General features: G+C 37.4%; 1 protein-coding gene across 1 annotated transcript in view; it reads left to right on the forward strand.

The window, feature by feature from the left end:
* The window catches only part of ACMSD (aminocarboxymuconate semialdehyde decarboxylase), a 109,060-nt gene extending 86,613 nt beyond the window's left edge, over positions 1 to 22,447 (forward strand). The window contains exons 9-10 of the mRNA XM_059166714.1: positions 15,819 to 15,917; positions 20,074 to 22,447. Of these exons, the coding sequence (XP_059022697.1) occupies positions 15,819 to 15,917; positions 20,074 to 20,136 (162 nt within the window). The 3' untranslated portion in view covers positions 20,137 to 22,447. The remainder of the gene's footprint in view (positions 1 to 15,818; positions 15,918 to 20,073) is intronic.
* The last annotated feature ends 1,692 nt before the right edge of the window (positions 22,448 to 24,139 follow it).

A 24,139-nucleotide genomic window follows, 5' to 3' on the forward strand; every position in this document is an offset into this window, starting at 1 on the left:
GTGGCTCAGTGGGTTAAGCCGTTGCCTTCGGCTCAGGTCATGATCTCAGGGTCCTGGGATCAAGTCCCGCATCGGGCTCTCTGCTCAGCAGGGAGCCTGCTTCCCTCTCTCTCTCTCTGCCTGCCTCTCCGTCTACTTGTGATTTCTCTCCGTCAAATAAATAAATAAAATCTTTAAAAAAATAGAAATAAACATATTACTAGTTTAGCTATTAATTATGCTTGAATAAAGCTGGGAAGGGGAGAGGAAAAAAATACCATATATACCTTGATTCTCTTTACTGGTCAGGAATTCTCCAAAAAGTTTTACATTTACCATCTCATTTAATTTTCAAAATATTTATTTTCACAAAGGATATAAATACTAGAATATGATAATTTTATGGATGGGGGAAGCACAGAAAGTATAAACAATTTTACCAAGGACATATAGTTAGTAAGGGTTGGAGCCAGAATTCAAACCCTAGCAGTATGACTCCAGTTTTGGAATGCTTAACCACTAACTTATGCTTTAGTTTTTCTTAATGTATTTTTTTACTTTTTTTTATTATTATGTTCAGTTAGCCACTGTATAGTACATAATTAGTCCTTGATTTAATGTTCAATGATTTGTTAGTTAAGTATAACACAACACATGCCCTCCTCAATACCCATCATCCTGTTACCCCCTCCCCACATCCACTTCCCCTCTGAAACCTCCAGATTGTTTCTTGGGGCCCAGAGTCTCTCATGGTTTATCTCCCTCTCTCATTTCCCCCTCTTTGGGTTCCCCTCTCTTCCCCTATGGTCCTCTGTGCTATTGCTTATGTTCCACATATGAGTGAAAGCACATACTCAGATTTTCAACTGTCCTGCCCCCAATTCCAGTGTTTATTCAAGGGTCAACTGTTTAACGTTGTATGTCAATTATACCTCATTTTTTTTAATGTATGGCTTTAAATATATCTATTAGAAAAAGAAGGTATAAAATCAATGATTTATGATTCCACTTTAAGAAATAGAAGAGGTGGAACCCCTGGGTGGGTCAGTCAGTTAGGCATCTGCCTTTGGTTCAGGTCATGATCTCAAGGTCTTGGGATAGAATCCCGCACTGGGCTCCTTGCCCTTCGGGGAGGCTGCTTCTCTCTCTGCCTGCTGCTCCTCTGGCTTGTGCTCTCTCTTTCTTTCTCTCTTTCTCTCTCTCTCTCTGACAAATAAATAAATAAAATCTTAAAAGAAAAAGAAACTAGAAAAAATTAAACTCAAAGTAAGCAGAGGGGGCGCCTGGGTGGTTCAGTTGGTTAGGCAACTACCTTTGGCTCTGGTCATGATCCCAGGGTCCTGGGATCAAGTGCCACACTGGGCTCCCTGTCCATGGGGAGCCTACTTCTGCTTCTCCCTCTCCCTCTGCCTGCTGCTCCCCCCTGCTTGTGCTTGTGCTCTCTCTCTCTCTCAGGAAAATAAATAAAAATAAAATCTTAAAAAATAAAAAAGTAAGCGGTTAGGAAGAAATGATAAAGAGCCAAAATAAAAAATCAGAACCAGCATAAACAATAAAGAAAGTTTATAAATCAAAATTTGGGTGTTTGAGGATGCCTGGCTGACTTTGTTGGTAAAGAATGCAACTCTTGGGGCGCCTGGGTGGCTCAGTGGGTTAAGCCGCTGCCTTCGGCTCAGGTCATGATCTCAGAGTCCTGGGATCGGGTCCCGCATCGGGCTCTCTGCTCAGCGGAGAGCCTGCTTCCCTCTCTCTCTCTGTCTGCCTCTCCATCTACTTGTGATTTCTCTCTGTCAAATGAATAAATGAAATCTTTGAAAAAAAAGAAAAGAAAAAAAAAAAAGAATGCAACTCTTGATCTTGGTATCAGAAGTTCAAGCCCCACATTGGATATAGAGCTTACTTAACAAAAATAATAAAAACCTGCTTGTTGTTGTTTTTTAAAGATTAAAAGATTTTATTTCTTTGAGAGTAAGCGGGAAAGAGAGGGATAGAGTACAAGCAAAAGGAGGAGCAGAGGGAAAGGAAGAAGTAGACTCCCCACTGAGCAGGGAGCCCAACATGACCCTGGGATCATGACATGAGCTGAAGGCAGATGCTTAACAGACTGAGCCAGCCAGTCACCCCCAAAATTGGGATTCTTTTTAAGAGATCAGTAAAGTAAACTCCTATAAAGATTGGTCAAGTCAAAAAAAAAAAAAAAAAGAGAGAGAGAGAGAGAGAGAAAAAGAAAGCACAGATTCCTAACATCAGGACTAAAAGTGGGATAAAACCACAGATCATACAGACATTAAAAGGATATCAAAAGAATATTATGAAAAAATAAAATAAAATATTATGAGCAATCTTCTGCCACTAAATTTTACAAATTAAATGGACAAATTTTTTGAATTACATAATTTACCGAAACTTTAATATGTATTAAGGGAAACAATCTGTTTTCAAAAATCTTTCTACAAAGGAAACACTAAGCCCAAGTAGTTTTACTTGTAAATTCTATCAAACATTTAAGGAAAAAATAATGCTTATCCCATATAAACACTTCCAGAAAAACAAAGAAGGAAACAATTCCCAACTCATTTTATGGGGCTAGAATGAACCTAATACCAAACCCTAACAAAGACTACACAAGAAAATAAAATTACAAATCACTATCCCTCCAGAAAAAGATGCATAATCCTTAACAAATATTAGTAAATCAGGAGCGCCTGGGTGGCTCAGTTGGTTAAGTGTCCAACTCTTGACTTCAGCTCAGGTCATGATCTCGGGGTCATGAGATCAAGCCCTGTGCCTCAGGCTCCGTGCTGGGCATGGAGCCTGCTTAAGATTCTCTCCTCCCTTCTTCCTCCACCCTTTTCCCCTCTCTAAAACATATGTTTATGTATACACACATACATATATATGTAAATCAAATTCAGCAATAATTTAAAATAATACATCATGAACAAGCAGGGTTTATTTTAAGAATGCAAGATTGCCTTAACTTCTTAAAATCAATGTAATTTACCATATTCATGGAATAAACACTATGATTATTTCATAGATGAAGAAAAGATATTTGACAAAATTAATTAGTCATTCCTGATTTTTAAAAAAACTCTCACAAACTAAGGAATAGGAATGAATGCCCTCAATCTGATTAAGAGCATTATCAAAAAACTTAGAGTCATCACCCTATCTAGTGGTGAAATAAACACTTACTCCCTAAGACAGGGAAAGAGACAAAGATGTTCACTCTCACCCCTTCTAATCAACATTGTACTAGAGATTCTAGCCAGCATAGAAAGATGAAAAAAGAAATAAAAGGCATACAAATTAGTTGAAGCAATAAATTGTCTTTGTTAGCAAATGGACATTATTGTCTATGCAGAAATTTTTAAAACCCTACAAAGTAACTGCTAAAACTAGTAACTGAATTTAGCAAGATTGCGGACATGAGGGCAATTTTTTTTTTTTTTTTTTAAGTAGGCTCCATGCCCAGCATGGAGCCCAACATGGGGCTTGAACTCACAAGTCTCTGATCCAGAGATCAAGACCTGAATGGATGAAGACTTGGATGCTTAACCAACTAAAATACCCAGGCACCCCCATTAGGAATTTTTTTTTTTTAATCAATTGTCTTTCCATATACTAAGAACAAACAACTGTAAACTAAAACTTCAAGGCCCCTGGTTGGCTCAGTTGTTGGGCATCTACCTTAGGCTCAGGTCATGATCCCAGGGTCCTAGGATCAAGCCCCATGTCGGGTTCCCTGCTCTGTGAGCCTGCTTCTCCCTCTGTCTGCTGCTCCCCCTGCTTGTGCGCTCTCTCTCTGTCAAATAAATAAATAAAATCTTTTAAAAACAATAATAAAAAATAAAACTTCAAAACAATTCAATTAGCAATTGTGTTAATAACCACCAAGTATGCAGAAATAAACTTAACAATAGATGTGCTATACCTCTACAATGAAAACTATAAAATATGACTGAGAACAATTGTTAAAAACCCAAATAAATGGGACGCCTGGGTGGCTCAGTTGGTTAAGTGGCTGCCTTTGGCTCAGGTCATGATCCCAGCGTCCTGGGATCGAGTCCCACATTGGGATCCTTGCTCAGCAGGAAGCCTGCTCCTCCCTCTGCCTCTGCCTGCCACTCTGTCTGCCTGTGCTCACTCTCTCTGACAATAAAATAAAATAAAATAAAGTCTCTTAAAAAAAAAACAATAAATGGAAAGATAAACAGTGTTTAAGAATCCAAGAACTCGGGACGCCTGGGTGGCTCAGTTGGTTGAGCAGCTGCCTTCGGCTCAGGTCATGATCCCAGCGTCCTGGGATCGAGTCCCACATCGGGCTCCTTGCTTGGCGGGGAGCCTGCTTCTCCCTCTGCCTCTGCCTGCCACTCTGTCTGCCTGTGTTCACTCTAGCTCCTCTCTCTGACAAATAAATAAATAAAAATCTTAAAAAAAAAAAAAAAAAGAATCCAAGAACTTAATATTGTTAAGATGGCAATTCTCTCGGGGCGCCTGGGTGGCTCAGTGGGTTAAAGCCTCTGCTTTTGGCTCAGGTCATGATCCTAGGATCCTGGGATCAAGCCCCGAATCTGGCTCTCTGCTCAGCAGGGAGCCTGCTTCCTCTTCTCTCTCTCTCTCTCTCTGCCTGCCTCTCTGCCTACTTGTGATCTCTATCAAATAAATAAATAAAATCTTTTTTTTTTTAAAGATTTTATTTATCTATTTGTCATAGAGAGAGAAGCGAGAGCAAGCACAGGCAGACAGAGTGGCAGGCAGAGGCAGAGGGAGAAGCAGGTTCCCCGCCAAGCAAGGAGCCCGATGTGGGACTCGATCCCAGGACGCTGGGATCATGACCTGAGCCGAAGGCAGCTGCTTAACCAACTGAGCCACCCAGGCGTCCCAATAAATAAAATCTTAAAAAAAAAAAATGACAATTCTGTCAAAATTAATCTATACATTGAATGTAATCCAAGCTGAGTCCAAAATGTATAGGGATATACAAAGGACCAGAAAGCCAAAATAATCTAGAAAAAGAAAAATAAAATTGGATACCTGCATTAACTGACTTAAGAGCTATTATAAAGCTATAGCAGTCAAAACAATGTGGTATTGGCATAAGGACAGGCAAATAGGTGGATGGAATAGACTATAAGAGTGCAGAAATGGTCTCACTTTTATATGATCAATTAATTTCTGACAAAGGTATAAAAACAACTAAAGGAAAAGGAAAGTCCTCTCACAAATGGGGCTGGCACAAGTAGGTAGTCATAGGGCAGGGGAGGGATGAAATTTGACTCTACCTCACACCATAAACAAAATATAATTTGAGAAGGATCATATACCTAAACATAAAGCTAAAACTATAAAGCTTCAAGAAACAAAAAATAGAAGAGTATCTCTTTAACATCGTAGCCAACAGAAATTTGTTGGACAGGACACAGAAAACCGTAAACATTTTTAAAAAGACAAGTTAAACATCATCAAATTAAATTCTCTCTTTATAAGAAAAATTAAGTGACTAGGCAAGCCACAGAATGGCAGAAATATTCATAAAATATATGTATGACAATGGACTTACATCTAAAATAAAGAACTACTACAACTCAGTAATTAAAAAACAAATGACCCAACTTAAAAATAGACAAAAGACTTCAATAGCCATTCTGCAAAAGATGTACAACTAGCCAATAAACATGTTTAAAGATACCAAGGGAAACGAGTCAAAGTGGTCAAAAGATACAAGCATCCAGTTGTAAGATAAATAAGTTCTGGAGATGTAATATACAGCATGGTGACTATAGCTAACAACATTATACTGTGTATTTGAAAGTTGCTAAGAGAGTAGATCTTAAAAGTTCTCACCACAGAAAAAAATAGTTTTAACTATGTGAGGTGATACATGTTAAACTTAAACTTACAGAGGTAATCATTTTCCAATATATACATATGTCAAATTATGATGTTGTACACCTTAAACTAACATAATGTTCCATGTTAATTTATCTCTATAAGACTTGAAAAAAAAAGAAAAAACTAAAAGGAAATACGCTCTTTAAAATGGTAAAAATAAGTAAATAGATAAAGATACTCCACATCATTAGTTCACTGGGGAAATGTAATATGATAAACCACACACATCACTAGAGTGCTAAAAACAAAGAGACTGAAAACTGCATTGCAAAGGATATGGCACAACAAAACTTCAGTATATTGCTATGGAACACACTCCTACATACTCCCAGATATTGACTCAAGAGAAATGAATACATATATCCACAAAAAGACTTTACAAAAACATTCATTGCAGCTTTACTCAAAACAGCCAAAAACTAGAAACAATCTTAAGTGAAGTGACATGTGAGAACTTTCTGGGGTGATGGAAATGTTCTGCATCTTGATAGGGGTAGGAGTAACACAGGTATATGCATTTGTCAAAACTTACCAAATTAAGAAAAAAACTTATCAAATTGAATACTTAAGAATTTTATAATTTAATCTATGTAATTATTACCTTAAAAATATACTGAATTCTAGAGGTGCCTAGGTGGCTCAGTTGGCTAAGCAACTGTCTCTGGCTCAGGTCATGATCCTGGAGTCCCAGGATCGAGTCCTACATCGGGCTCCCTGCTCAGCAGGGAGTCTGCTTCTCCCTCTGACCCTCCCCCCCTTCTCAAACTCTCTCTCAAATAAATAAATAAAATGTTTAATATATACATATATATATAATTCTATACATATATGTGTGTTTGTGTGTGTGTGTCCACATTGTTTTGACTGCTATAGCTTTATAATAGCTCTTAAGTCAGTTAATGCAGGTCTCCAATTTTACTTTTCTTTTTCTAGATTATTTTGGCTCTCTGGTCCTTTGTATATCCCTATACATTTTGGACTCAGCTTGGATTACATTCAATGTATAGATTAATTTTATATATATATAAAATTCTAGCTAACTTTACTTTTTGCAGTACTATGTATCAGCAATTCTGAAAATCTTTTCTGCACATTCTGCCCAGATCTTAGTTTACTGATACCATTTTTCACAATAGGGAAACTGGGCTGTTTGAAGAAATGGCTGATTTCAGAACAGAGAAAGTACAAAATTAGCTAGAAAAACAACTTGTGCTTGAGAGTACTTAAAAAATAGTGGGAAGGGGCACCTGGGTGGCTCAGTGGGTTAGGGCCTCTGCCTTCGGCTTGGGTCATGATTTCAGGGTCCTGGGATCCAGCCCCGCATCGGGCTCTCTGCTCAGCAGGGAGCCTGCTTCCCTTCCCCTCTCTCTCTGCCTGCCTCTCTGCCTACTTGTGATCTCTGTCAAATAAATAAGTAAAATCTTTAAAAAAAAAAAAATAGTGGGGAAATAACATGAGGACACAGAGAACAACTTGAAGGTATTCACACTGATCAAATTTATGATCTGTTCATCAAAAATAAACAATGACAGGAATGGGTTATAACCCACTAAATTAAATAAAGTCCAGAATTATATATATATATATATATATATATATATATATATATATAAATGGGTGCAGAATATATGTGAATAAATACATGAGCATATATATTTCAATAAAGAAGCATGTATATATAATAAAATCTCTTCCTTAGAATTAAAGAGTGTGGAAAAAAATTATAGAGCTAGAAAATCATTACTGATAAAATATGATAAAAACCAGTGGGTAAAAGTTTGATGAGGAACAAGATGTTTATGTGATCCTAAAGTGTCTCCACACAAATTACTTATTAATCATGAAGGGAAAAAATTATAACTTTATAGTAGAGAAACTAGGTGGGCACCAACTGAACTAAATGATTAAACATCACCAATACTAGGACATACTGGTGTCATGCCCCCCTAATATGATGTACTGAAAAAGACAATATCATTTCTGTAAGATTTCTACCAAAAACAGATAATATATGTAATCATGAGGAACAATCAGACATACACAAACTTAAGGACATTCTATAAAATAGCTAGACTGTACTCTTCAAAAAAAATCCAGGTCAAGAGTAAACAAACAAAAAAAAAAAGTGTTCTAAATTAAGAGAAACTTCAGAGCAATTAAATTTAATGTGATTATCAACTGGATCCTAGAATGGGAAAAAAGATTATCGGGACAGCTGACAAAACTGAGTATGGACTAGGAATAATATAATAGCATTATATTAATTTTAACTGTTCTGATTTTGAGAACTGTACTGTGATTATATTTTTTAAATGTTCTTGTTTCTTAGGTAATAAACTAATTTGTTTAGATGTAAGGAGCCATGATTTTCCACCTTACATATAGTTCAGAAAAAAAGCATATATACACAATTATCCATAAAATGAAAATGATAAAGCAAAGGGGGCAAAATGTAAAAAATTGGTGAATCTGGGTGAAGGTTAAATAGCAGATCCCTAAATTACCCTGCAACATTCCTATCAGTTTGAAATTTTGGCAAAACAAAGAGGTATCCACCACATCAATCAATCAATCAGTCAATCAATCAAAAACAGTTGTTCAGGGCTGGATGCAATCAACCCAATAAATTCAGGAAACTATAAAGTTTGGTATAACGAGTACACACTGTGACAACAGGGTTCCAGCAAAAAATAAGATGGTAAGCTTGAACTGGGAAAACTACAAGAAAATTAATAAATGGAGTACTTACAAAGGTATGGAAAGCTCCATTTCCATTCTAGACCAAAACTTCAAGACAGGACTCTGTGAAAGGAGAGACTTTGAGGTAGAGCTAAGCTGAATAACTCCACAGGAAGGGACCTGAAACATAAACACTTTCCCTCTACTCTCCAGTCTGCCACCCATGTTACCTATTAGCCAAACTCAACTAGAAGCCTAAGATAAGGGAGTATTTGCATAGTTCACATTGGTCATTCTCCAGGGGACAAACACTAAAGAAGAATGGAGAGTGGATCTAGAGAAGCAAACAGAAGATATCCAGGATACAAGTGGACAGGGATGGGAAAGAGAGTAAGAGTGTGGGAAAATGAGAACAAGAGAGAGAATGAGAATGAACATGATGCAGAATAAATATTAAGATCAGGACTTCAATATTAGGTAACATTGAGTTTTAATTGCCTTTGAGGTAGCTGAGGCGCGAAGTCCAGCAGGAAGACCTATACTCAAGACTCAAGGCTTAGGAGCTAGATCTTTGTTTACAGACAAGACTGCCTAAGTAGCACAAATAGAACAGCAATAAAAGAGAAGAGGGGCCCCCAAGCTAAGAGACACTTGCCATTTTTTCACTATTCATTTATTTTTCATACAATTCAGCTGTTTTTCTCCCTGTCACTCCACTGGATGTGTACTTAATAAGGATGGCATAACCAATAGACAAACTTCAGTGCTTACCTTTTTTATGCTCTCTAAAGCATTACTTAGTAAAAACTTTAAATATCTCTCTTTGCATTTTTCTTTTTTTGAAATATTTTTATTTATTTATTTGACAGAAAGAGAGACGGCGAGAAAGGGAACACAAACATGGGGAGTGGGAGAGGGAGAAGCAGGCTCTTTGCAGAGCAGGGAGCCTGACATAGGGCTTAATTCCAGGCCCTGGGATCATGACCTGAGTTGAAGGCAGATGCTTAATGACTGAGTCATCCAGGCACCCCTGCATTTTTTTTTAATACCACTTTTTTCTGGCTTTCCTTCCACCTCAATCATTCTCTCTACCTCTTTTGTGGGGACTTCCCTCTACGCTCCATTTCTGCAACCATTCCACCTGCAATGTTGATGTTCTCTATGGCTCTATCCTTAGCTCTCATCAGAAGCCATGAAGGCAGTGGAAAACATATTTAGAGCACTGAAAGAAAAAAAACTGTAAATCAGGAACTCTAGATCCAGCAAAAGTATCCTCCAAGAATGAAGAGAGATGAAAACGTTTCAAAATAAACAAAAACAAAGAGAATTCATCATTAGTAGACATGCTATACAAGAAATGCTAAAGAGCATACCTGTAGGCTGAAATAAAAGGACACTAGAAAGAAAAGAAATCACAAGGAAAATTAGAAAATATTTAAGACAAATACAATATAAAACATAATATTCCAAAATTCATGAAGTGCTGCTATTAAAGCAGTACTTAGTGGGGAATTTATAGCTGCAAAATGCCTATAGTGAACAGGAAGAAAAATCTCAACTCAATAGCCTAGGCTTGCACCTTAAGAAACTAAAAAAAGGAAAGCAAACTAAACCCAAAGTGAGCATGTGGAAGGAAATCATAAATATCAGAGCAGATATGAAAAAAATAGAGAATAGAAAAATAGAGAAAATCACAAAACCAAAATTTGGTTGAGATAAGCTCACATAGCAAACCTTTAGCTAAACTGATCAAGAAAGAGAGAAGATTCAAATTACTAAAATTGGAATTGAAAGAGGAGGACATTACTATAGATCTTAAAGAAATAAAAAGAATTATAAGAAGAAACAATGAGCAATTGTACACTAACAAATTAGATAAGCTAAATGAAATGAAATTCCTAGGAAGATGACAGAAACTGATTCAAGGGAAAAAGAATATCTGAATAGACCTCTAACAAGTAAAGAGGTTAAATTGGTAATTTTATTTTCTTTAAGGTTTCACTTATTTATTTATTTGGGAGAGAGAGCATGAGGTAGAGAAGCAGAAGAAGGAGAAGCAGGCTCACCACTGAGCAGGGAGCCCAACTTACGGCTCGATCCCAGAACCCCAAGATCATGACCTGAGCAAAAGGCAGACACTTGACCGAATGAGCCACCCAGGGGCTCTCCCCCAGTGATATTTATTAAACTCAATCCAGCAACGTGTAAAAAGAAGTATATACCATGACCTACTGAGGTTTATCCCAGGAATGCAAGTTTTTCAACACACACACAAAAATTAATATAATATACCATATTAATAAAGGACAAAAACAACACAGTCATCTCAATAGGTGCAGGAAAAGTACTCAACAAAGTACTTCATAATAAAAAACACTCAGCAACTAGTAGGAGAGCTTCCTCAATCTGATACAGCGCATCTGTGAAAAATCCCCAACTAACATTAACAAACTTAATGGTGAACTGAAAGGTTCTGTTCTCACCACTTCCATTCAATATTGTGCTGGAGATTCTAGCCAGGACAATTAAGGAAGAAAAATAAATGAAAGGCATCCAGATTAGAAAGGAAGATGCAAAATTATTTCAGATGACATGAACTTATATATAGAAAATCCTAAAGAATCCACAAATAAATTATTACGGCTAATAAACAGATTCAGCAAGGTTGTAGGTAACAGACAAGTATATAAAAATTAATTGTATTTCAGGGGTGTATGAGTGGCACAGTTAAAGCTTTCAACTCATGGTTTTGGCTCAAATCTGATCTCAGAGTTGTGGGATCGGGCCCTACAATGGGCTCCGCACTCAGCACAGAGTCTACTTGAGTTTCTCTCTCCCTCTCCCTCTGCCCCTTTCCCTATCTCTCTCAAATAAATAAATAAATCTTTTAAAAAAATAATTGTATTTCAATAAACTAGCAATGAATAATCCATACATGAAATTGAGGGGGAAATTCCATTTATAATAGTATCAAAAAGAATAAAATACTTAGGAATAAATCCAACTGAAGAAATGCCAGACTTGGACACTAAACTATAAAACATTGTTGAAGAAAACTACAGAAGACCTAAATAAATGAAAAGACATCCCATGTTCATTAAGGAGTGCACCTGTTAGGAGCACTAGGTGATGTATGGAAGTGCTGATTTGACCTAAAAGATTCAATGTAATCCCTATCAAAAAAAAAAAAAAAAAAAAAAAACAGGTGCCTTTGGGGCCGGGGGCGGGGGGAGGGGGGCGGGTGGCAAGAATTGACAAGCCAATGGACCCAGAATAACCAAAACAATATGAAAAAGAGGGACAAATTTGAAGGATTCACACTTCCAATTTTAAAACATTCTATGCAGCTACCACAGTCAAAACTGTGTAGTACTAGCATAAGAGACATTTTGAAGACAAGTGCCAATACAATTAAATGAGGGAAGAATAGTCTTTTGACACAACTGGATATCCACATGCAAAAAATTTAAATTGTGCCCCTTATGTACACACTACATAAAAATAAACTCCAGGGATGCCTGGGTGGCTCAGTCGGTTGAGCCGCTACCTTCGGCTCAGGTCATGATCCCAGGATCCTGGGATCGAGTCCCGCATCCGGCTCCTTCCTCAGCAGGGAGCCTGCTTCTCTCTGCCTCTGCCTGCCACTCTGCCTGCTCGTGTTCTCCCTCTCTCTCTCTCTGACAAATAAATAAATAAAATCTTTTTTAAAAATAATAAATAAATAAATAAATAAATGAATGAATAAAATGAATAAACTCCAATAGGGGCCTCTGGGTGGCTTTGTCAGTCAGACATCTGACTTCAGCTCAGGTCATCATATCAGGGCCCTGGGATCAAGTCCCGCATCAGGCTCCCTGCTCAGCAGAGAGTCTGCTTGTGCCTCTGACTCTGCTGTTCCCCCTACTTGTGCTCTCTTTGTCTCTCTCTCAAATAAATAAATAAAAATCTTTAATAAAATAAAATAAACTCCAATAGAACAAAGACCTAAATGGAAGAGCTAAAACTACAAACGCTTCAAAGAAAATATAGTTGTAAATCTTTGTGACCTTGGTTTAGGAAATAATTTCTTAAATATGATGCCAAAAATATAAGCAACTAAAGGAAAAAATCAGATAAACTAGACTTCATCAAAATGAAAGCTTTGTACTTCAAATATATGTCTAGTAAAGTGAAAAGACAACCCACACAGAAGAAAATATTTATAAATTTATGTCTGATAAATCTCTAATATTCAGAAAATATTTTAAAATTCTTACAATCTAACTATAAAAAGAAAATACAGGGGTTTTGGCCGCCTGGGTGGCTCAGCAGTTAAGCATCTGCCTTCAGCTGAGGTTATGATCCCAGCATCCTGGGATCAAGCTAGGAGTCAGACACCTTGCTCAGCCTGCTTCTCCCTCTCCAGCTCCCCCCTGCTTGTATTCCCTCTCTCACTGTCTCTCTGTGTCAAACAAATAAATAAAATCTTAAAAAAAAAAAAAAAAGTAAATACATGGGCTTGAATAGACACAAAGGATCAGAATAGGTATTTCTCCAAAGACAAAAATGGCCAATGAATGCATGAAAAGATGTTCAACGTATTTAGTCACTAGAAAACCGCAGAGAAATACTCCTTTATACCTACTATGATGGCTTTAATCAAAAAGATGAATAATAACAAGAACTGATGAGGGTTTGGAGAAACTGGAACCCTTATGCATTTCTGGTGGGAATGGACTTACCATATGACTCAACAATTCCACTCCTAAGTGTATATATCCAAGAGAAGTGAAAACATGCTCATGGTAAAAACTTGTATAAAAATGTTCAGAGTACTAGAGGGTATTATGCTAAGTGAAATAAGTCAACCAGAGAAAAACAATCATCATAATTTCACTCACATGTGAGATTTAAGAAATAAAAGAGGATTATAAGGAAGAGAGGGAAAAATAAAATAACCCAAAATCAGAGAGGGAAACAAACTGTAAGAGACTCTTACCTATAGGAAACAAACTGAGGGTTGCTGGAGGAGAGGTGGGTGGGGGAATGGGGTAAGTGCGTGACAGACATTAAGGAGCGCACGTGATGTAATGATATATATATATGATATATATATTTTATATATATATATGATATATATATTTTATATATATATAACACTAGGTGTTATATACAACTGATGAATCACTGAAGTCTACCTCTGAAACTAATAATATACTATATGTTAATTTTAAAAGATGTTCAGAGCAACATTATCATAAAAGTCAAAAAGTAGAAACAACCCACGTGTCCATCACCTGCTAAGGGATAAGCAAAATATGGTACATCTATACATTGGAATATTGGCAATTCCATAGACACAGAGGATAAAATGGTTTACACTAGGAAGGGAGGAAGGAGGGAATGGGGAGTGCCTGCTAATGGGTATGGGATCAACTTTGGTGTGATAAAAATGTTCTGGAATAAGATGGTGGGAATTATTACACAAATTCATAAATACACTAAAATGCACTGAATTATACATTCAAAAGGCTAAATTTTAAGTTACATGAGTTATTTTTTTAAGATTTTATTTATTTATTTGACAGAGAAAGAGAGAGCAGGGGAGGGGCAGAAAGAGAGGGAGAAGGAGACTCTACCTGCTGAGCAGGGACCCCGATGTGGGGCTCAATCCCAGGACCCTGGGATCACCAACTGATCCAAAGGCAGACACCCAAACAACTGAGCCATCCAGGCGCCCCATGAATTACATTTCTTAAAGGGAGGCAGGGATCTCCTCCATCTCCAAATCCTAATCTTCTTTTCAGAGGCAACTAATGTTATTTGTTTCATGAGTACCATTCCTGAAATAGACTGTATACATACAAAAGTATATTTCTTTGTCTATAGGTCCCTTGTTAAAAACAGAAATACAATCATAGCAGATACACTGTCGTAGACTTTTTCTCTTTACTATAAAACCTCAACATTATTCCTCTTTACAATATAACTTAGTGATTATTCCAATACATATGTAAGTATTCCTCATTCCTCTTGTTTAGATATACTATATTTAGTTTGCTAGTCTTTTGCTGGTACAAATAATGTTGCAATTAATTTCCTTGTGTATATTTCTATTACATGTGTATTAGTGGAACATTTTTCTAGAAGTAAAATTTCTGGTTGAAAATGTTTTTATTGGGGCACCTGGCTGTCTCAGTGGGTTAAGCATCTGCCTTTAGCTCAGGTCATGATCTCATAGTCTTGGGATGGAGCCCCGCATGGGCTCTCTGCTCAGCAGGGAGCCTGCTTCCCCCTCTCCCTCTGCCTGCCTCTCTGCCTACTTGTGATCTCTCTCTCTCTCTCTGTCAAATAAATATCTTTTAAAAAATGTTTTTATTTTATTTTGATAGATTGCCATTACTGATTTAATATCTCTCTTACTTATTACATTATGAGTTCTCTGAGGACAGGGACCATTTCTGTTTGGTTGACCAGGATAATTAGATTCTAACATACTGACTGACATACTGCTTTATATATTTGTTGATGGACAAGCCTGTACTGCTTTGTTGTACAAAGTGTCAAACGGAGATTCAAAGTGACAACATTAAAAAAAAAGACAACTATTCAGTTTGTAGAGATTAGAATTCTTTGGGGATTGTTTTTTGTTTGTCTTTACTTTTCATCCAGTTGTTTTTTTTTTTTCCCCCCTTTTCAACTGCAGCATGTTTTCAAAAATTACGTGATCAGGGGTACCTGGTCGGCTCAGTCCATGGAGTGTGCAACTCTTGGTCTCAGTTTGTGCCCCACATTGAGTGTAGAGCCACACTGGGCTCTCTGCTCAGCAGGGAGTCTGCTTCTCCCTCTCCCTCTGCCCCTCCCCAAGGCTCATGAGTCCTCTCTCCTCCCCCCATCAAATAAATAAATAAAACCGAAAAAAAATTATGGGATCAATTGCAGTGTGTCATTCTAAGAAATATAGAATCCTTAATTTCATCTGCAGATATCAGCATGTTTTATTAAATAGATGCTTACTTCTTACATATTTCAGTTACTCAAAAGAGGAAGGAAGGGGGCAGGTGGATTCGCAACTTTAAGAAACCCAATAGCGACACCTGCTGGAGAAAATGTCAAAATATGCTTTGAATCCATTAAATCAAACATTTTAGATCAGTTTGTTTCTCTTAACTGAAAGGATTTGTTATCTTATCATAGGAGTGCTTGTAATAAGTAAATATAATTATATTTAGGGAAGGTTCTTTGATCCTTCATCAAGTTACAGTTAAAAAAAATTTTTTCAGGATAAAGTCATTTTGGGAACTGATTACCCCTTTCCACTAGGGGAGCTGGAACCTGGGAAATTGATAGAGTCCATAGAAGAATTTGATGCAGAAACAAAGGTATATGTCTTTTGCTTCATGGTTTTCTTCCTGAGTTTTTCCACTCAATTCTTTGGTCTTAGAGTACTTTCAAATATGACAACAAAGAACAAGGGAAACATTATGCTTAATATTCCTAGAATTGCTACTAGAAATAGTGGAAATATTAAAGGGCAAAGGAAGATGTGGTGTATATATACAATGGAATATTACTCAGCCATAAAAAAGAATGAAATCTTGCCATTTCCAGTGACACAGCTGCAGCTACAGAGTATAAAGCTAAGTGAAATAAGCTGGTCAGAGAAAGACAAATACCGTATGATTTCACGCAAATGAGAAATTTAAGAAACAAAACAAACAAAAGAGAAAACATAAGATGAACCAAGAAAAAGACTCTTAACTATAGAGAATAGATGGTTCCCAGAGGGAAGATGGTTGGAGGGATGGGTGAAATAGGTGGTGGGGATTAAGAGTATATTTATCTTGAGAGCACTGAGTGGAACAACTGAATCACTACATTGTACCTGAAACTAACTTTATGTTAACTACACTGGAATTAAATTTTTTAAATTATTTTTTAAAAGCTGAAAGTTCTAGTACAACTAAATTCATAGAGCCAAAAACAGAAACTGTAGAGAAGCATATCATAGTATTTATGCCTGTATGTTAGATAAACAAGAAAGATGTCTAAGTTTTTCTTTAACATTTCTGTAACAAATCTACCAATTTCAAAAATTGTAATGATTCTGGTTATTTAGATATTGAGATTAAAGTCTTGATTAACAAATACTCAAAGAACCAGAACTCTCAAGTAACGATTTTTAAATTTTGGCATTTGATTTTTAGTGTGGGTAAATGATACTAAAATGTACTATAATGCTGCCACTGCCTATTCTTCCCCTTCAGCTTATGAACCAACATGAGTTTAAAATCAGAATCCAGGGACGCCTGGGTGGCTCAGTTGGTTGAGCAGCTGCCTTTGGCTCATGTCATAATCCCAGCGTCCTGGGATCGAGTCCCACATCGGGCTCCTTGCTCAGTGGGGAGCCTGCTTTTCCCTCTGCCTCTGCCTGCCATTCTGTCTGCCTGTGCTCGCTCTCCCCCCCCCCACTCTGATAAATAAATAAAATCTTTAAATAAATAAATAAAATAAAATAAAATCAGAATCCATGTCCTCAGATCCCCTCTCCTTTGTCACTCCCTCCCATCCCACCCGTACCCCACAATAAAACAAGTTCTTCCTCAGGAATTCACTGAAAATCACAACTGAAGTCAAGGGTGGCCCAAGATGAAGACACAGGGACATATAAACTCTTAATGAATCTTATAAAAGTCTCAGTCATAGGGCGCCTGGGTGGCTCAGTCAGTTAAACGTCTGCCTTCTGCTCAGTGACTCAGAGGTCCTAAGATTGAGCTCTGCTCACGGGCCCCCCACTCAGCAAGGAGTATGTTTCTCCCTCTCCCTCTCCACTTCCCCTCTCCCTGCTCATGCTCCCTCTATCTTTCAAATAAATAACCTTTTTTTTTTTTTTTTAAAGTCTCAGTCATAATCCTTTTGCATAATTCCTGGCTTCCTTCTAAACTAGAATCCAAGTTCCCTTAACCAAAATTAAACTGAAACCAAATTACCTTAAGTCTCCTGATTTGACCTTTACCAGATAATTATTATTATTTTGTGCCTCTAGTTCTTTATTTTATGTGCTTATGACTTTTAAGGTCAAATTATAAAAAATGAAAACATTATGCTCACAAATTCATGATATTCTATATAAGGTTACTATAAAATTATTTATAATAAAATACTGAAACAATCTACAGGATAACAGTTAAATAAATAATATATCCATATAATGGAATGTATATATCCATAAAAAATTCAAAATCAATTCTGAAAGTATCTTAAGTTTAAAAAGCAAGGTACAAAACAACGAATACAATGTACTTCCATTTGTGTTTAATACACTGTCCACTTGTGAAAAAAAGTCCATATACCTAAATATAAGTATTTGCTTATATATGCATAAAATATCTCTGGGAAAGAAGACAAGAAACTGGTAACTCTGGGAAGAAAAAGTACTGGTTGGATGGCAGTAGTGAAAGGAAGCATCTACAACCTTTGAATTTTGAGCCACATAATTTGTGGTCACCCATTTGATGACCACATCAGCACTGGGAGGTAGACAGGAAGATGCATTCCACCATGTAAATGCAGAGGAAGATTTAGGTGCTGGGTGATTTGCCAAAGGCAATATTACCTGTTAGATTATAGCACATGGACCCAACACCAAATCCGACATGCAATAATGTACCTTCTTCAAATGATAGTTGGTACCAACCTATTTTTAAAAGTAAACAGTTTTCTCTTCTAAATCTTCCCTTTAAGATGGGGATGGCACAAATGTGGATCAGGGAAGAACCCTGAGTAAGAGGTCCCTGCCTCAAATCCCTCACTGTCCAAGACTGTGTAAGAACCCTGAAGTGATCAAAATATATAGAGAAGCATTAATATCCACAGATACCCTATGCATGTTTGCTTCTACTCTCACCTACATGGGGCCCTTTGCAAGCTGGACATATATCTAGAAGTGATCTCCTTAACTCACAGTATTTTTTTTTAAGATTTTATTTATTTCTTTGGTGGGGAGGAAGCATGTGCACATGAGCAGGGGACAGGCAGAGGGAGCTGCAGAAACCCCCCCCCAGCAGGGGGGCTCAATACGCAGCTCCATCTGGGGACTCCAGGATCATGACCTGAGGTGAAGGCACAGGCTTAACCAACTGAGCCACCCAGGTGCCCCAGCTCACAGGAGTTCTTTCTGTAGGGCTGACCTAATCTATAACTGGAAAGAAACTGAAGAAAAATTTGGCAGGCCTTTTTTCATCTGAAATCTACAAATTTACATATTTGCATATTCTGAGGTGCTTCATCTACCACTTCTCTTGTGCCAAACTAAAATACCTTTTGTTCAGGCCATGTGAAGGGACAACACCTATGTCTAAAAACTGGAGGATGTCTAGATGACTTCTGGGCACTATTTCTAGCTCACCTGTCCCACAGACCTAACCTGTACCTTTTCTCTATTAAGTTGACCTTGAACAACACAGAGTTAGTAGTGTTGACCCTTTTATCAAAATCCACATATAACTTTTGGCTCCCCAAATACTTAACTACTAATAGCTTGCCACTGACCAACCAAAAAGCCTTACTGATAACATAAATAATTAACACATATTTTGTATCTTACTTGTATCATATACTGTATTCTTTCAATACCTAACCTTCTACAATTTTTTCAGTAATTCTAGGCTACACAGTTTGTGAGTTTTTTTCAAATTGTCATGAATCTCTGAAGAATTTTCCAATATATTTATTGAAAATATCACATGTGGGGCGCCTGGGTGGCTCAGTGGGTTAAGCCGCTGCCTTCGGCTCAGGTCATGATCTCAGGGTCCTGGGATCGAGTCCCGCATCGGGCTCTCTGCTCGGCAGGGAGCCTGCTTCCCTCTCTCTCTCTCTACTTGCCTTTCCATCTACTTGTGATCTCTGTCAAATAAATAAATAAAATCTTTAAAAAAAAAAAAAAAGAAAGAAAGAAAGAAAGAAAATATCCACATGTAAGTGGACCTGCACAGTTCAAACCTGTGTTGTTCAAGGGTCAACTGTATTTGTCTCTAAATAGTCCTTGAAACCCATTAGAGAGTCCTACAGAGGTTTCTAAAGAAGGGCATTTTTCCCTAAGGGGGCTTTCCCCCTTCTAATTGTCCTTTCTTCCCATGACCAAGTCACAAACTTAGATTTTAAATAGTGAGGCAGAACAGGGATCAAGAGATTTCTTGTTTAGAGGTGCCTGGATGGCTCAGTGGATTAAACACTGTGCCTTCAGCTCAGGTCATGATCCCAAGGTCCTGGGATTGAGCCCCACATCAGGCTCTCTACTAAGTAGGGATCCTGCTTCCCCCTCTCCCTCTCTGCCTGCCTCTCTGCCTACTTGTGATCTCTGTCAAATAAATAAATAAAAATCTTTTTAAAAAAAGAATGTTCATTGTTTAACCTACTAATATTTTTCTCTCACATTGGGAAATTCATCTTTTAAAAATTCATCTTTTAAAGACATTCAGTAAAGTATTTTGAAATAACCATTAAGTAATACTTTAAAACCTCTCTTTTCTTTTGCAGGATAAACTCAAAGCTGGCAATGCCCTAGCATTTTTGGGCCTTGAGAGAAAACAATTTGAGTGACTGAATTTACTACAAAGGCAAACATTCAAGAAGATATTTTTTGTTTTTAACTATATATCACACATGCATTACTAAAATCTTATTTTGTGCTATTTTACCCAGAAATAGAATATCCACAAATGTTCTAAATTATTCATAACAAAAATGACTCTCAGAATGTTTTCATTCTGAAAAACAGCACATTATTTCATGTGCAAATCAAAAATGATATTCCCAGAACTTTTTAAATTCATGTCAGAAATTAAAAAGTAAAGGTCATTAATGATTTATATGTAGAAAGACCAGACTCATTCTGGAGGGCTGAAGTGGGTTCTCTACTTTGAGCAGGTATATGTAAATATATAGGGAGGGCCCCCAAAAACCATTTTTTATCCATTTTTATTCCATTAGCCCACAACTGGGCCAGGAATGCTTTATAATCCAAAAAAATAAGTGATATACATGTTACATAACCTCTAGAGAGCTTATATTCCAATTAAAGAGGCAAGACACATGTTCATGGAATAATAACTAAGCAATACAATGGGAGGCGCAGAAGTTTCGGTAAGAAAAATTCATCTGGATTCAAACTTGAACAGATCTTCACAGAATTTGGGCTGAGTCTCTAAGGATGGACAAGCCTAAGTGGGAGGTGGGAAATAGACAAAGAGGCCAAACTATTAAGACCAGGGCTTTCAGGGGCGCCTGGGTGGCTCAGTGGGTTAAGCCGCTGCCTTCGGCTCGGGTCGTGATCTCAGGGTCCTGGGATCGAGTCCCGCATCAGGCTCTCTGCTCAGCAGGGAGCCTGCTTCCTCCTCTCTCTCTCTCTGCCTGCCTCTCTGCCTGCTTGTCATCTCTCTCTGTCAAATAAATAAATAAAATCTTAAAAAAAAAAAAAAAAAAAAAGAACAGGGCTTTCAGACTGAATGAGAACTTACTTATTCTGGAGAAAAGTTCCAGTCTGTAATTTACTTTTACCAGAAGCTCTTTTAGTTTAAAATACTGAGCAAAATGTATAAAGCTAGTTACAGAGATTGCGCAAGGAAATACCAGGGTAGCTATGTTCTACTGAGTTCATTTATGGTTGTCCTACCCAGGCTGCTGAAAATGAAGTTGGTCCTGGGAGGGGTAATGAACATCTGTGGATCATATACCTCTGGCTGAATTCTAAAACCAAATACAATTTTTCAAAGTGATCCTCTTGCTTTAAACTCATTCATAGTTCTTTTCCATCTTATTAGTCCAGAAAACCAAGGGTTGAGTATTGGCAAGAATTTTAGGTGATCTAACTTGCTAAACTACACCTATCCCATTATTTTCGCTTTATTTAGTTCAGTATTCTCTCTCTTTCCTGCTCCTCCTGTTGCTTTCTAGGACATTACCCACCCACCATTCTGCTTACTACTACAATCTGCTTCAAAAGAAAAACAAAAGTTGAGCAAAATGGCAACATGAAGCATATGTTTTTCCTTTTTCCTTCCCCATTCTTTGGGGGGAAATGTCTGTTCTTTTTCATATATCCTACATTTGAATACTTTTAATGTAGTGCTTAATCACTGTTTTATTATGAACAGTAACCCTTACTCAATATCACAGACAAATAAAGATACATTAAATAGATACAAACAAGGATATTCATACACACAGACTGTTTATATGATCTGTCAGGGCTGGAGAAGTAGGGATACGAAAGTAAACAAGAAGCACAAAAGTCCTTCTCTGATGACACTTAAAATCTGGAGAATAAGATGCACAAGTCAACAAAGGAGAGAGAACAGTAAAAGGAGGAATGGAGACAGAGAAGGAAGGAAGGAAAGCAGGAGGGAATGAAGGAAGGAAATTTTTTTCTTATGCTAACAAACACTATAAAGAAATTAAAACAGGGAACTGTATAGGGTGACTAGAGGAAGGATGGGGGAGAAAACATTAAATTGTGGGCCCTCTTTAGACAGGGCTTTAAGACTTAAATGGTAGAACGCCAAGAGCCATGAGAAAGAGATTTCCAGGCAAAGTGAAAAACCTCTGAGGCAGGAAAGAGCTTATGGCAGTTTTGTGAGCAAGGAGGAAAGAGGTAGGAAGTGAAGCTGAAAAGATAGCTAGATAACTAGGTCATAGGGAAGAGTTCAGATTTTATATTTAGTTTCCCAGGAAGCCATTGGAGTTATAGAAATAGGTCTGTGAAATGATCTGACTTATGTGTTAAAAAAAGAAAAAAAATTAGCAACTGTGACAATTATTTAAGGGGGTAAGAAAGGTAGCAGGGAGACAAAGCAAGAAATGGTGACTTGGGCAAACTAATAAAATGGGATGTGGTTGTAGATAGAACCAACAGCACTTGGTAAATGTGAGGAAGAGGGAAGAAAGAAAGGAAAGAAATCAAGGTTGATTCTCAGGTATCTGTATGTATGTGTGTATCACACTTTGTCCATCAATCTCCTATATTTGGACATTATATATAATTTCCAATATTTGCCATTAAAAATAATGCTACAAGATTAGAGCCATTTCCCACATCGAACATAGGAAAAACTCCAACAGCAATTGGATAAAAGATTTATCTATAAGAAAAGGAAATTATGTCACACATACACACATAAATTCAATCTGATACAGGCACATTTGGGTAGTTCAGTCAGTTAAGTGGCAGACCCTTGGTTTAGGCTCAGGTCATGATCTGACGGTCCTGAGATTGAGCCACGTGACTGGCTCTGACCTCATCATGGAGTCTGCTTCTCCCTCTCCCTCTGCTCCTCTGCCAATTTGCTCACTCTCTCTGTCTCAAATAAATAAATAATGTGTGTGTTTGTGTGCATGCATGTAGGAAGAAGACCTGAATAGACATTTAAAAAAAAAAAAAAAGACACACAGGTGGCCAATGACACACATGTTCAACATTACTAATTACCAGACAAATGAAAACCAAAACCAAAATGAAATATCACACCAGTCAGAATGGCTGAAGTAAAAAAGACAAAAAATAACAGGTGTTGGTGAGAGTGTAGAGGAAAGGGAACCCTCATGCACTGTTGGTGGGAATGTAAATTGGTGCAGGCACTCTGGAAAACAGTATGGAAGTTCCTTAAAATACTAAGAATAAAAATACCATATGGTCCAGTAATCCCACCTTTGCATATTTACCGAAGAAAATGGAAACACTAATTCAAAAAGATTATGCACCTCTGTGCTGGGAAAACTGGACAGCTATATGCAGAAGAATGAAACTCAACCATTCTCTTACACCGTACACAAAGATAAACTCAAAATGGATAAAAGACGTGAGACAGGAATCCATCAGAATCCTAAAGGAGAATATAGGTATTAACCTCTTCGATATCAGCTACAGCAGCTTCTTTCAAGATATGACTCCAAAGGCAAAGAAAACAAAAGCGAAGATGAACTTTTGGGACTTCATCAAGATCAAAAGCTTCTGCACAGCAAAGGAAACAGTCAACAAAACAAAGAGGCAACCCACAGAATGGGAGAAGATATTTGAAAATGACAGTACAGACAAAAGGTTGATATCCAAGATCTATAAAGAACTCCTGAAACTCAACACACACAAAACAATCATATAAAAAAAATGGGCAGAAGATATGAACAGCCACTTCTCCAATGAAGACATATAAATGGCTAACAGACACATGAAAAAATGTTCATCATCACTAGCCATCAGGGAGATTCAAATTAAAACCATATTGAGATACCACCTTACACCAGTTAGAATGGCCCAAATTAGCAAGACAGGAAACAACATGTGTTGGAGAGGATGTGGAAAAAGGGGAACCCTCTTACACTGTTGGTGGGAATGCAAGTTGGTGCAGCCACTTTGGAAAACAGTGTGGAGATTCCTCAAGAAATTAAAAATAGAGCTTCCCTATGACCCTGCAATTGCACTACTGGGTATTTACCCCAAAGATACAGATGTAGGGAAAAGAAGGGCCATCTGTACCCCAATGTTTATAGCAGCAATGGCCACGTTCGCCAAACTGTGGAAAGAACCAAGATGCCCTTAAACGGACGAATG

Source organism: Mustela lutreola, chromosome 3 (assembly GCF_030435805.1).
Source record: "Mustela lutreola isolate mMusLut2 chromosome 3, mMusLut2.pri, whole genome shotgun sequence".
NCBI lineage: Eukaryota > Metazoa > Chordata > Mammalia > Carnivora > Mustelidae > Mustela > Mustela lutreola.